The sequence below is a fragment of the Saimiri boliviensis genome, chromosome 8, assembly GCF_048565385.1.
Source record: "Saimiri boliviensis isolate mSaiBol1 chromosome 8, mSaiBol1.pri, whole genome shotgun sequence".
Lineage (NCBI taxonomy): Eukaryota > Metazoa > Chordata > Mammalia > Primates > Cebidae > Saimiri > Saimiri boliviensis.
Genome location: NC_133456.1, coordinates 113465577 through 113480543, shown reverse-complemented (window position 1 = coordinate 113480543; position 14967 = coordinate 113465577). Strand labels below are relative to the sequence as shown.

Below are 14967 nucleotides of genomic sequence, written 5' to 3'. Positions count from 1 at the left end.
AGAGCAGAGACTGGACCCAGGCTGGGACCCAGGAGCTGGGGTTTCACAGCCAGTCACAATGCAGCCTTTAATAGGCAGAGTTGCCAGATTTAGCAAATTACAATACAGAATGCTTGTTACATTTGAATTTCTAATAAACAATGAATAATTTATTAGTACCACCATGTCCTAAATATTGTACAGGATATATTGTTTCTCTGAATTCAAATGAAACTGGGCATCTTATATTTCATCTAGAAACCCTAGCTAAGGGGGATTTATCTAGAATTTCTGTAACCTAAATCTTCTGGAACCAACGTTAGTTATTAATTCTGTCTCTTAATCCCTGCTTCATAACAACGTAGTGCTAGACCCAAGATCTGACAACATTTATCAACATAAGCCAAGAAAGTGCTGAAAACCTACTAGCACTCTCATAGCCAACACTTATTTCCCCCTCAGTTCCTTGAACAAACACTTACTGAACACCCATTCTATGCCAGTGCCTAAGAACACAACCCTAAACCTTCACTGCAAAGGCAGGATCATGATGTTTATAGAGCAAAGAGAAACATCATAACAATTTTTAAAACAGGGAGTGAGGGACAATGGGAAGAACATTAGGACAAATAGCTAATGCATGAGGGGCTTAAAACCTAGATGATGGGTTGCTGCATACAACAACACACCATGGCACACGTATGCCTATGTAATGAATCTGCACGTTCTGCACATGTATCCCAGAACTTAAAGGCAAAAAAAAAAAAAAAAAGAAGAGAAGAGCATAAAGTTAAAAAAAAAATTAAACAGATTCAATTCCACCCCTTCTTGGACATCCACTGAAATCGAGACACTGTGCTAGTCTCTGGTCGAGGCAGGATGTGTGGCTGGTCAGTAGCCTCGCCTCAAAGACAGCTGTAGCATCAGCCACGCTGCCTTCCAAAATAAAAGGTCCTAAAAGCTGTATTTCCAGTGGTTCTCTTCTTTCCAATGACGCTTCCTTAGTTCTCAGGCTTATTTGAAGGTTGAAATTTTATTGGACACTTACATAGTTGTGCTATGATTAACAAGCAAGCCATAAACTAGGTGACACCCAGTCCTGTTGTTTGCCTTCCCACACAAGTCAAGGACTCACAGATAACTGCCAGAGAACACAGCGAACTTGCTTCCAGGGCATATGGAGGGAGTGGGATTCTAAAAACCTAGAACATAATTTTTTTCATTTTTAACAAAAATCAAGATGAAACTCACAGAATATGAAATTAACTTTTTTTTTTTTTTTTTAAGACAGAGTCTCACTGCTCTATCACCCAGGCTGGCATACAATGGTGCCATCTCAGCTCCCTGCAATCTTCACCTCCCAGATTCAAGTGATTCTCCTGCCTCAGCCTCCCAAGTAGCTGGGACTGCAGGTGCTTGCCATCACACCCGGCTCATTTTTGTATTTTTAGTAGAGACGGGGCTTCGCCATGTTAGCCAGGCTGGTCTCGAACTCCTGGTCCAAGTGATTTGGGAGGATCACTTGGCCTCCCAAAGTGCTGGGATTATAGGTGTGAGCCACCGTGCCTGGCTAAAATTAACCATTTTAAAGTGTACAAACAAATAGCATTTAGCACATTCGCAATGTTGCATGACCAGCACCTCTATCAAAAAACATCCTCATCACCCCAAGGAAACTCTGCAACCATCAAGCAGCCACTTTCCATTCCTCCCTCCTCCCAGCCTTAGGCAACCACCAATCTACTTTCTGTCTCTATGGATTTGTGTGTTCAGACATTTCAACTAAATGGAGTCATACACATGTGACCTTTCCCGTTTGGCTTCTTGCACTTAGGGTAATGTTTTCGAGGCTCCTTCATGTTGTAGCATGTATTCGTGTTGCAGCATGTATCTGTCCTGCAGCATATGTCCGTAATATAGCAAGTATCCATGTGTAGCATGTATCTGTGTTGTGACATGTAACTGCATTGTAGCATGTGTTTATGTTGTGCCATGTATCCATGTTCTAGCATGAATCCATGTTGTGCTGTGTCCATGTTGTAGCATATATCCACATTGTAGCATGTGTTTGCATTGTGGCACGTGTCCATGTTGTATGTATGTGTATGTAGTACATTCATAACAATGTGAATGTACTAAATGTGCCCATGTTGTAGCATGTGTCTGCATTGTAATATGCATCCATGTTGTAGCATGTGTCCGTTTTGTAGCATGTATCCATGTTTCATTCCTTTTCATGCCTGGATAATATTCCCTTGTATGCATATACCACATTTTGTTTATCCATTCACCTGTTCAGGGGAATCAGTGATATGTACCACATTGTAGCATGTACTTATGCCGTAGCATGTGTCTGTATTGTGGCATGTATCCGTGTTTCATTCCTTTTCATGCCTGGATACTATTCTATTGTATGCATATACCACACTTTGTTTATCCATTCACCTGTTCAGGAGCATTTGTATTGTTTCCATGTTGAGGCTACAGTCAATACTGCTACGGCAGACATTCCTGCACAAGTATTTAAGTACCTGCTTCAGTTATTTTGAATATATACCCAAAGGACTTGCTCAATCTTCCCATCAATGACTCTCAATCCCAACAATACTCTCTACTAACACAGAGGGGTTTAGAAGGAATTCCAGACCCTAGACAAGTCCTACCCTACCCTAGACAAGTGAATTTGCATTTATTAGGGTGGGGCTAGGGAGCTGTATTTTGGATGTGATATTCTATAAATGTGTATTAAAAACTTAAACATCTGTAAGTAATTTTAACAAATTTTAGTTATTTGTAAAGTTAAGAATAATGCTACTTTTTCTGCCACTCAACAGGTGTGGTTGTATGATTTACATGGTTTATCCTTTCTATTCCTTGCTTTTTCAAAAAGTTTTGTGGAAGTTTGGTCGACACACCATAACCTTTACTCATTTTAAGTGTACAATTTAACATATACCTGGCATAGAATGTGTGTTCAGTGTTTGTTCGAGGAACTGAGGAGGAAATAACTGTTGGTTATGACAGTGCTGTTAGGTTTTCTGCACTTTCTTGGCTTACATTGGTAAATTTTGCCAGATCTTGGGTCTTCCTTGATCTTTGAACTTGCTCAGTTTAACTTTCTGAGGAACCTTGAAATGTTTTTCCACTCCATTTTCAACGGAGGAGGATCCCAATCTCTCCACATCTTCCTAATGCTTGTAACTTTCCTTTGTTTGTTTTTTTATAGTCATCCTAATGTATGTGAATTGGTTTTGATTTGCATTCCTAATGACTAATCATGTCAAGCACCTTTTCGGATGCTTTTGGCCATTTGTATGTCTTCTCTGGAAGAATGTCTGTTCAAGTCCTTTGCTCATATTTTAATTGGGTTGTCTATCCCTTTGTGGTCGAGTTGTAAGGATTCTTTGTATCTTCTGTACTCTAGACTCCTGTCAAATATATGATTTGCAAACATTTTCTCCTATTCTGTAGGTTGTCTTTTTAGAATGTATTTTTTTAAGACAAAAACCTGATATTCTCTCTCTTTCTTCTGTGTTCTTAAGTGCAAAACACTTCTCGGTAACGAACCAGATGGCAGGAGAAGATGAAAACAGTTACAAAGGTCTCCCGATTCCTAGAGTTAAGATTTCCTTTTAATGTTAGATCCCCATAAGTTCTCGTAAGACCCTCAGTTTTCACAGACATGAGGAATTGAAGTTACCCAGGAACCCCAGGTAGTGGCTTGGAAACGAAGTCAGCAGCCCAGGGGGAAAAAGAAAAAAAGAGTTTAGGAAACAAAGGGGTAGGAACTAAAGTGAAATATTGCTAGAAAATAGGACATCGCAGTCTAAACCCCAAACTGTATTACCCGTTGCAATTACACGGGGATATTTTTAATAAAAATACTGACACCTAGTTTCCATCCACAGCTATTTGATTTCATTGGCATGGGTGAAGCTTGAGCTATAGATTTATAAAAGCTCCCTGAGGATTCTAATGGGCAGCAAAGTCTGGGAACCACTGAGATTGGCAATGGAGCTGTCAAACCGCGGGAATGAAGGCTGACACTAAGCCAGACTTGGAGCCTCTTCTTTCAACGTGGGGTGGGGTTGGAGTGGGAGGACTGCAGGAGAGGCAATTCCCACAAGTCCAAGAAGCTAGAGAGGGAATCAAGTACTTTTTTTTTTTTTTTTTTTTAGACAATGTCTTAGTCTGTCACCAGGCTGGAGTGCAGTGGTGCGATCTCGGCTCACTGCAACCTCCACCTCCCAAGTTCAAGCGATTCCCCTGCCTCAGTCCCCCAAGTAGCTGGGACTACAGGCAAGCACCACCACGCCGGGCTAATTTTTTGTCCTTTAGTAGAGACGGGGTTTCAGCATACTGGCCAGGATGGTCTTGATCCCCTGATTTCAGGTGATCTGCCCACCTTAGCCTCCCAAAGTGCTAGGATTACAGGCGTGTGCCACCGTGCCCTCAAGTACATTTAAGAAGCTCTTTTTTGACACCCAAAATAAGATGATACCTAGTTTAACAAGCTTAAGACTGTTTTACAAAGACTGCGCCCGCACACTGAGCTTGCCTGCTAGGATTTCTGCATCTCAGGTTTCCGTGTGGAAGAGCAGAAGGAGCAGAGGGGAAGAGGCTGTCTCCACCAACCACGTAGCTCTACATTGGCCTGTATCTGAGAAGGGAAATTGGCTGGTGGAAAAGAGAAAGAAAATAAAATACATTTTAAATAGGATCTGAAGTCAGACTAATCTAGGGCCCCATGAAATTGAGAAACAATCTTGTTTAATTTTTCTTTTCTTTTTTTTCAAGACCAAGTCTGACCCTGTCATCCTGGCTGGAGTGCAATGGTGGGATCTCGGCTCACTGTAGCCTCTGCCTCCTGGGTTCAAGTGATTCTCTTGCCTCGGCCTCCCAAGGACTTGGGATTACAGGTGTGTGCCACCATGCCCAGGTAATTTTTGTATTTTTTTTTTTTTAGTAAAGATTTTTTAGTATCGGGGTTTTACCATGTTGGCCAGTCTGGTCTCAGACTCCTGACCTCAAGTGATCTGCTCACTTTGGCCTTCCAAAGTACTTGGATTACAGGTGTGAGCCACTGCATCCAGCCCAGTCTTGTTTAATTTAAAAGCTGCTTCTGCAGGTCAAGATTTTGACATAATTAATATTCCTAAGGTCAGCTGGAAAATCTGAGGGAAAAGATATCAACCTTTACTGAGCATCTGAATTACCTCCGGGGCTTTTTAAAAAATAGCTATTTGAAGTCTACAGGGGTAGAGAGTGGATTAGTGGGTGCCTGGGGCTGGGATACGAACAGGATGTGAGTGAAGATGGGTACAAGGATCATTTCTGGGTGTTACAAGTGTTCTAAAATCAGACCGCGATGATGTCTGCACAACTCTGCCAATGTACTAAAAATCATTGAATTGTACACTTAAAATGAGTAAATGTTATGGTATGTAAATTAAACTGCCATAAAACTTTTTTAAAGATAAGGAATAGAAAGGATAAACCATAAAAGTTACACCTGTTGAGTGGCAGAAAAAATAGCATCATTCTTAACTTTACAAATAACTGAATTTTTTAATCATAGATTTCAAAGTTTTTAATATACATTTATAGAATATCACACTCAAAAGTACAGCTTCCTAGACCCACTCTAATACATTCAAATTCACTTGTCTAGGTAGGGTAGGACCTGTCTAGGGTAGGTTGTCAAGAATTCTTTTTAAACCTCTCTAGGTTACTAGAGAGTGTAGTCAGGATTGAGTCATTGATGTAAAACCACAAGGAAAATAAAATAAGTAAGGTATCCCTTTTCTCACTTGATTTATCTCATTTTATTTTACCCCTAGTCATTGGGGATCTTGTCATAAATGAAAATTTTCTGCCAAAAAATTTTTAGAATCATGGCACGGGTAGTAATTTAGGTGCCATAAGTGAGATAGTAGGAAGTTCATGAGTTTAACAAAGAGAGTAGAGTAAGCAGCCTTAAAGCAACCACGCAGTGGGAATATCTGTCTTGAAATATCAGTCAGAATACACCTTCAGAAATCATACATCCCAGGGATGTTCCAGGAAAGTGTTCATTTCAAACACTCTGTTCCACTGAGTTCATAAACCATGAGAATATTGTAGAGGGTAAGAACTGGGGAAGTGGAAAATGGAGAGTCAGAAGAGAGAGGGGATCTTGTATTTCACTGTATGCCAATTTGTAATGCTTGAGACTTTTAACCACATACCTGTGTTAATTATTTTAATAAACAGAAATTATAATGCTTCAGCTTCCAAAATACTTCTCATAGGATTGCCTTTTACACAGGGGAAATCCCATTAATTTATAATTTAACCTATGTGGGTTCAATCCTGACGTAACAGAAAAGTAAACTGAGGCAAATGTAGATTATATTGCTCTCAGTCTTTCTTTTTATTTTTGTGTTTAGGAAGAGAGTTGGAATCTGGACTCCACCCCCGGTAATGTACAGTCTATTTAATGAGGAGGTGGATAGTGCAGTGGTTAATGTATAATTTGAAATCAAATAGATCTATGCTTAAATTCTATTTCTATCCATAATTAAATATGAGACCTTGTCCATATGACTGAACCTCTGAAAGTCATGGTTCAGTCATATGGACAAGGTCTCATATTTACAAGCCCTTAAATAGGACTTTAGATCCTATTTAAAATGTATTTTCCTTTGTTTCAGTAAGTAAATTTTCTTAGCCTCTTCATAATTAAAACGGGGATTGAAAAATACAAGCTAAGAGGGTTGTTATAAAACTGAATGAGATCATACTCTCTGCAAGTGGTTAGTCTAGTATCTAGCACACAGTAGTTACCCTTATCTAGAATTGCATCTCTGAAGATGAAAATGGGTCCATGGTGAGAGATTTACTTAGACAAATTCCAGAAGTTAGATTTCTTAACCCAGCCAGATCTATCTGTGGAATGTACTGGCTTGGGCCTCATTCACACAATCATAGTTCTGGTGTGAACCCAATTCCAGTTTGATCTCTAGCCTGGATTTCTTCTGGAAACATGCAGCGGTGTCCAAACAAAATCACAGCACCCTGTGCTTCAAGCTGCTAAGGCTGCCACTTTGCAGAAACAATGACCGCTGAGGTTTGAAAGATGGGAGAGGGGAACAGCAAAAAGCCAGTTCATCCACTGCACCTGGCTCTGGGACACGCTTGTAAAATCTTCGTGTTCTGGATGTCCTTTGGTACAAGGAGCTAGGAAAACAATTTCCTTAAAAACAAACAGATCCCAAGAGATCAAACATTTGGAAAAATTCCTCTGAGATACTAACAGGCCCTGAATATAAACAGCAAGCAAATTTTTTAGCTAAGTCATAATTCATACTCCCTCCAAACAAAACACACAGACACCCCACAACATGTACACATCTCTGAAGAGTCAGCATGGTTCTGAAATTAGGCAAAACACATACTTCATTGCTGCAGCAGGACCCCTTCCGAACCTTCTACTAACACAGCTACTGAACGCTGCTCTCATCCCAGACACGCTTCTCAGATACTCTACCCTCCTTATGAGATCCTGCCAACTCTTCCCCCTGAAAAGATACTTCCTTCTCACAGTTGCACATGAGAAAATTTTCTTCCAATGTACAGTTAGAGAGAAATGAAATTTTAAAACATTCTTTGTTATTTGTGTTTGCTTTTCAATTTTTTTCCTTCATAGAGATGAGGTCTTACTATGTTGCCCAGGCTGGTCTCGAACTCCTGAGCTCCAGTGATCCTCCCACCTTGGCCTCCCAAAGTGCTGGGATTACAGGTGTGAGCCACCATCCCTGGCCTGCTTTACTTCTGTAGTTCAAAGACATTCAATTAGCTACCTGCCATTTAACAGGCATTGTGTTAAGTGCTAAGGAGACACAGGTTAATCAGACACAGACCTGCTTTCAAAGAAGTAAATATAACATGATGCTAGTAAGAATAGTTAATTTTATTTATTTATTTTTTAGACGGAGTCTCACTCTGTTGCCAGGGTGGAGTGCAGTGGTGCAATCTCGGTTCACTGCAACCTCTGCCTCTGGGGTTCAAGTGATTCTCCTTAGCCTCCCGAGTATACTTAATTTTTAAGCTTTCACTCTGGGGCCAGCCTTTACGTACATGAGCACTTCACAGTGACCCATGAGCTAGTTATTAACACTGTTTCCCAGATGTCTTACACAAGCTGAGTCTTACAGCCTTGCATTTTTTACAAGGTTCCAATTCACAACTGAACTAAAATCCATTAACCGTGTAACTACCTCCTGTATGACCTACGAATGGAGTATTGGAGCTCATGCCATTTCTAAATGCCAGGTACCCTGACAATATTTTTGCTTTTTCTAGATACCAGCTAGATCTGGATTAAGAATGTCAAGCTCATTGTTTGGAGTCAACGCAGAACAAAGGACTGGAGCCCAACACATAACAAAGGACCTGGGTCTCTGGCAGAGTCAGGAGGCGCTCAGTCCGTGAGAGTGAACAACGTCTCACGAAGTCATTAACTCAACTGCACGCTGGGAGAGGCGGCACATTTTCCACGCTGTTTGCCCTTCCACAGACCAGCTCTCGGCCTCGGCTGTTTTTGCATTATGTTAAATACCAACATTCTGATTCCACTTGTTGAAGCATCTCTCTCTCCTCTCCTGCTGATCTCATCCCTAAGTCCCCTGGTCCAAGAAGCCTTCCTGGGCCACTCTATGATCGGGCAGCCGCAGGCACTGAATACAGATTCTGAACATTCTCTGCTCATCATTTACCATGTTTCCACCCTCAATGTCACGATTCTCTGAAATCTTGACATTCCAATCCCGGTGCAATTTTTGAACATACCTGTGTCATCCGATTCAGCGCTGACGAGGCTGACTAGCATATTAAGCACACAGCTCAACACAAGTACACGTTTAATATATACTATTAGTTGAAATTAATATAGTAACTAAAGTTACTCTTTTAGATTTTGTGAAAACCAGAAACCCACCCCCCAAGAAAAGGAAAAAAAATAAGGTGATTAAAACTAGATTATTGTTCATTTCAATAAATGAAGAGCTATGTTAAAAATCAGAATTTGAGAAAAACCTAAACTGAATGATTCTGTTAATGAATCAAGATGCCTGTATCTTCCATCTATACTAAGTATTTTTCATTATTTATATTTAGAAAGACTATAACATACTGCTGAATGCTAAGCAACATGCTTTAGAAAATGGCCCTATAATTTCATGCCCTCAATACAAAATGATTATTTTCTATAACTTTCTAGTATTTTGCCAGCTTCATATTTAACATTGTAGCACATGTACGATTTGCCTTTTCTTTTCTGCCACATACTGAATTGTCTGATAATTGTAATTTACTAATCTCTTCCATGTAATTGAATCTTTAGGCTGATGAAATGTTTTTGCTATCACAAATATCAAAAGAGCTTGTGCATATGACATTCCCAATGTTTTAGATGTTTTACTAGGATAGATATCCAGAAGTGGTATTACTGTGTCAATGATTCATAAACTTTTAAATCTCCTAGTAGAGCTTGGCTTTAAATATATATTTACATATTTTAAAATATATAAATACACACACACACACACACACACACACACACACACACACACACAGGGTGCTGTCTTAGCTTCATTGCTCTCATTCCAATTCCTATAAAGACACAAAGGCTTTGCTGAAGGGAAGGGGTGCCATCTCTCGTAGATTTCTCTGAAGCCAAGTACCAGCTGGGTGTTTTCACTGCAGATCTGAGCGGACCCAGCACGCAGGACTCACCTTCCCCACGCCCGCTGCCCCTGTGCCTGCTGTTGTGAAGTGGCAGCACCTCCAGGGATGCAATGCCCGCGCTCTCCAGGATATTCACATCCACGCTCAGCCTCCCGGCCAGCTGCTGGGGCCGCACGCTGATGCTGTGCTCATGCTTGCCCAGGCGCCTCTGCAGAAGCTCCTCGTAACTCAGGAAGAAGGCAGCTTTGTCCTTGCTGGGAATCACTGCAGAAGCTCTGAATATTTCAGTCCCCTTTTCTCTGTCAGGAAAAAGAAAAAGGACCTCAGGAAGGTTCAGAGGTGGATAGAACCAGGTTCCCTGAGTCCCCACAGGGCACCAGCCACACCCTCTCAACCAGCGTGCCAGGGAGACCCATGGGTGTGAGTGTGGGTCCTGAGAAAAGAAAAAATGAAAATCAGTTTTGGAAGAAGTAAAACCCCGTGCTCGAGGAGGGTCACCAAGGGTCAAAGAATACTGACCAGGAGAGGACTCTAAGAATACTGGCCCATTCTCCCTCTCCCTGAGACAGACCCAGAGGAGCAATGGGAAAGGAGACTGAGTCGGTGAACTGCTAGAAAGAGAGCTTTGGAGTCAAGCTGTGCATTGTGCTCTTCCTTTACAAGGATGGCCAATGAATCTTGGCATTTTACATAACCTTAAAATAGCTAATATACTAGGTGTTCACACCTTGGTAAAGTTTGGTGGACATGTTTAGTAGGAAATGCAGGGAATACAGAACTCCAAAGTTGATTAAAAGAAAAAATACACTCCAGATGCTTTCCGTACTTCAAGTGAGGGTTCTCGGATTCCAAGTGGCAGACCGACATGGCCACCAGAGGAAGAAGTGCGAGTGGTAACCGTTAGTAGGTGAGATGTTTCAAGAAGTTTCTGGAAGGCTTGGGGTATTCAGTAGAGCAAGAACTTTACAGCTCAGAATGTGCAGGAAAGGATTGCAGCAAAGGAGAGAACCCAACTGTGTGGTAGAATCTTAGAGGGACTGCAGGCTCTGAATTCCAGACACCGCAAGACGGAAGGGAGAAGAGGGACCCAGTATAGAGAGGACAATTCCAACTCCAACAGGACTGAATGACTAAGTGGATTGGCTTTCTATACTGTTGAAATGAAAAAGTGTTGAAATGAAAAAGTTCAAGCACTGAGCAAAATGAATGAAAAGAGACTGAAACTTAAACCTACCACTGTAAAACTTCAGAACATCACATAGAGAAAACATGTAAAAGGGATGTTATCTGATCCCATTAGACGTATCATCAATAATACCGGATGTTATAAAACATTGGAGCAATCCCTTCAAGTTCAAAAGGAAAAGCATTTTGACCTTTAAGTCATACGCAGCCAAAATATTAATCAAGGTCTCAGAAAGTTTACCTCTCATGCACCCATTCTGAGAAAGTTTACCTCAGAATATAACTTCTGCAAAGTAAAGGCGAAAGCCAAGAAAGAGGAAAATGTGGAATACGTGAAATAACAAAACCAACCCAAAAGAAAATGAAAAGAGATACCAGGGTAAAAGTTTTGCATCAAGGCTGAAAAACAATGAAAGTGCTTTATGGATTTAAAGACATACATGTTTTAACAGCTCTGAAATCACAATGTCTCCCAATCAGTGATATCTTTCAACTGCTGTTGGCCAGATATCAGGAGTGACAAGGATGTCAGTGTTGGCAGAAACTTGGTCATAGCTGTTCATTTTGTTATCATTTGAAATGAGTTATATGTCTCACTAGATGTTATATAATAAGAAAAAAGAGAAGCAATTAGAAACTCCAGGAAAAAATAGATACATATGTCATGATTCAGCTAAACTAACCACAGCATAATTCTGAACAATTGTGATAAAGATCACTTGGGACACAGCTATGGTCTAACAGAATTAGGTTTTAATAACTCACCACAGCCAGGGAAACCACATACCACAGGCACCATGAGGCAACTCATCAAACAAAAGAAGAGACAGGGTTATTGTAAGATTAGGGAGAGGACGGAGGATAGGTTAAAGTTAAACAGAGCAGCGTTTGGACAGACTCAAAGCTAAGGCTGTGTGTAAAACCATCATTTCAGCCTGGAATGAGAAGCAGACTCAGGATTCTCTGTGTCCTTAGAAACTACGACATTAAGATAAACTTGGAATTTTCTGCCTGAAAACTCCTTATCGGAAGCTCTGGACCTCGGTTGCTTTTCTGTATCTAAGTGAACCCATGGCTCACGTCTTCCAGACAAGAGTGAGACACTCCCTTGTCACTAATAAAATTTCCAACAGCAAAGTTTCTGGCAGTCTATAATTTTAGAGAATTAAATTTCTCAAAAGGATGTCTTTTTATTCATGAGGAGAATCGGGTTACCAGGTTCACACCGTATTATCTAGATACAAAGATCACTCTCCCGCCGACAGGATGAAGGCTTTCACACCGGGCTGGTGGAGAGGAAAAAATATTCTTAGTGTACTAGGCGGGTCTCCATGCAGTCATGTTATTTACATAGTCATTAAAAAGCTATTGCTCTGTATTGGTTTCAATGTTTAGATTCAGTTCACAGACAAAAAAAAAAAGAATAAAAGTATTACAAGTCAGAATTAAGACGCTAATAACTCAAATAATGATTAGGTAATATCATGAAATGAGAAGAGAGAGAGTCAGTGGAGGTTAGGAGAGGGAATGTCATCATTCAAGATAGTAAGGATGGTCCAAGATAGTCTAAACACTGCAGAATTGATGGAAGAAGAAATAAAATAATATAAAAATCTGAATGCAGAGTAAAAGTAGGAGTTTTGTTAATTTGCTATATACCCTTTCTTTACAGCTAAGAGTCATCAGATAATGTCTTATTTTTATCAAAAACACTTTTTTTGAAGTATGACTATCATACTATTAGAGTTAGGGAGGTAACTACAAAGAAAACCATGTACAGGCCAGGCATAGTGGTTCACACCTATAATCCCAGTACTTTGAGAAGGCTGTGGTGGGAGGCGTGCTTGAGCCCAGAAGTTGAAGATCAGCCTGGGCAATGTAGCAAGACCCCATCTCTACAAAAAAATAAAAAATAAAAATTAACTGGGTGTGGTAGTAGGCACCTGTAATCCCAGCTACTTGGGAGGCTGAGGTGGGAGGATCGCTTGAGCCCAGGTGGTTGAGGCTGCAGTGAGCTATGATTGCACCACTGCACTCCAGGCTGGGCAACAGAGTGAGACCTCATTCAAAAAGAAAAGAAAAGAAAACTGCACATAGAAATATTAGAAGGGAATATGTCTAAGAGCTGATAATGAGGGATAGGTATGGTAAAATTTTCCTTTTTGTTACAAACACTTATCTACTATATTATTCACCAGATATACTTATTATTTTGATAAAAAAAAAAGAAAGGGAAAAATACCTGGGGGAAAGGAAGGTAGCAAAATGAGTAGGCAAAGGCATAGAAAACTGACACTTTGCTAAAATGGGTTTTTGATTCTTTAATTAACCAGTACTTACCCATTTTCTTCTGTGGTTTTATTCCTTTTCTCTTTTACCCTATCATCATTCTTCTTCCCTCTCTCTGTAATTTCACCCTGATACACCTTGTCTCCAATAAGCCTGAAACACAAGAGACAGCTGTGCTACCAGCTTGCAGTTCCAAGACAAATTCAGACACGGATCTCATAACCATGACAACCCCAGGAAATATTTTTATTTGCCTCTTGGCTGTGTAGAAAGAATGCATTCCAGACTAGGGCACTACCCATGAAACATTCGTTTCACTCTAGGGCAATTTTCAGCAGGTCCAAATAGCAAGACCCAACCCATGGTGCCACTATGATTCTCCAGGAGAAAACATAAGATCTGCACACACTCCCATGAAGATTCATCCTCTTACATCTAATCTGGATCAAATATTAAACCCAACACCTACCCTGGTTTGCATATCTTTTCTTCTTGGCTCAGAGAAGGAGAAAAGATACCCAATCTAGTATGTCAAAGTTTCCACGCTGCTTTGTCTTTCAGGCTTCCACTTCACCATGGCCTCCTCAAAGCTATTCCCAGATCTCCCTAACTGAAGATGCCCCTCCCGGTCTGACTTGCCATCTTTATAATATTTGTAACTGTCTGAAATTCATCTCATTCACTCTTTGTTCATTTATCTATTGACTGTTTCTCCCCACTGGAATCTGTGCAGCACAGTGACAGAGAAGTGTACCAATTTCCATGAAGAGTACCTGGCCTATAATGGTCATTCATTTGTTGCAAGGGAGGAGGAAAAGAAAGAAAGAAAAAAAGGAGAAGGAAAGAAGGAAGGAAGGAAGGAAGGAAGGAAGGAAGGAGAAAGAAAGAAAGAAAAAGAAAGAGAAAGAAAGAGAAAATAAATGAAAAAAGAAATGAATGAACCAACCAATGAATAAGCAAAAGAGTCGGCCTTCTGATCCATATGCCATCTACTGGAATATAAATCCTCACAGCCACAAGGCTGTGGACCTCACATCATCTCAGGCTCACCCTAACAACTCTACACAGAAATCTTTGTCCTTGACCAGCATGTCACCTACATGGTGAAGTTGGTGATGAACGCTGCTGCTGGAATCTGCATCTGAAACTCAATCTCCTGGTCCTCAGAAGCTCTGTTCAGCATTTTGCAGGAAACCGTAGTGAAGGCATAACGGGATATGATGGTAGACTTCACCGAGAATTCTGTCATCAAGGGTTTGGTTTTCTGTAGGAATGAAAACACACAGTATTATCGGTGTGGCATGAAAGCATTTTGGTGGTAGGAGAACGTCTTTTTTCCACAAGGGAAATAATCTTCAGATTGGGAGCCTTTGGCATGTGATTCCTGTCTCCTTTCTGCATCTCGTCCTGATTTCACCATTTTTAACTCCCTTCCTTTGTAAAACAACCTTGGTTGTTCTGCATAAACAGTAACACATAAACAAATCTTTTAACCTAACTTCAACAAGGGAGCATAGTGAAGATGTCCAATTTAGCAGAAAATACACATCCTTTAAACAGTTTAATCAATTATTAGAATTTTAAAAGTAAAGTATGTACTGTATATAATATTCTGTTAACACTTTTAGATCACATTTACAGGACTACTGAAATGTTGCAAAAAACAAAACATGACTAACAAAATTCTCACGTTTTAAAATTAGTTTCAATGCCCACTTAGATAATTGATACACCCGAGCTTCCCTATCTGAATTACAATCATGTTACTGTGAAATAGGAAACAATACT

The 14967-nt window shown here is 40.4% G+C and overlaps 1 protein-coding gene across 2 annotated transcripts in view; it reads right to left on the bottom strand.

Annotated features, from left to right (window-relative positions):
- Positions 1-14967, bottom strand: part of ITIH5 (inter-alpha-trypsin inhibitor heavy chain 5) — a 93353-nt gene that overhangs the window by 54575 nt on the left and 23811 nt on the right. For both annotated transcript variants that reach the window (XM_074405072.1, XM_039478835.2), the window contains exons 3-5: positions 14280-14443; positions 13231-13332; positions 9754-10004 (exon numbers count right to left, since the gene is read on the bottom strand). In XM_074405072.1, the coding sequence (XP_074261173.1) occupies positions 9754-10004; positions 13231-13332; positions 14280-14443 (517 nt within the window). The remainder of the gene's footprint in view (positions 1-9753; positions 10005-13230; positions 13333-14279; positions 14444-14967) is intronic.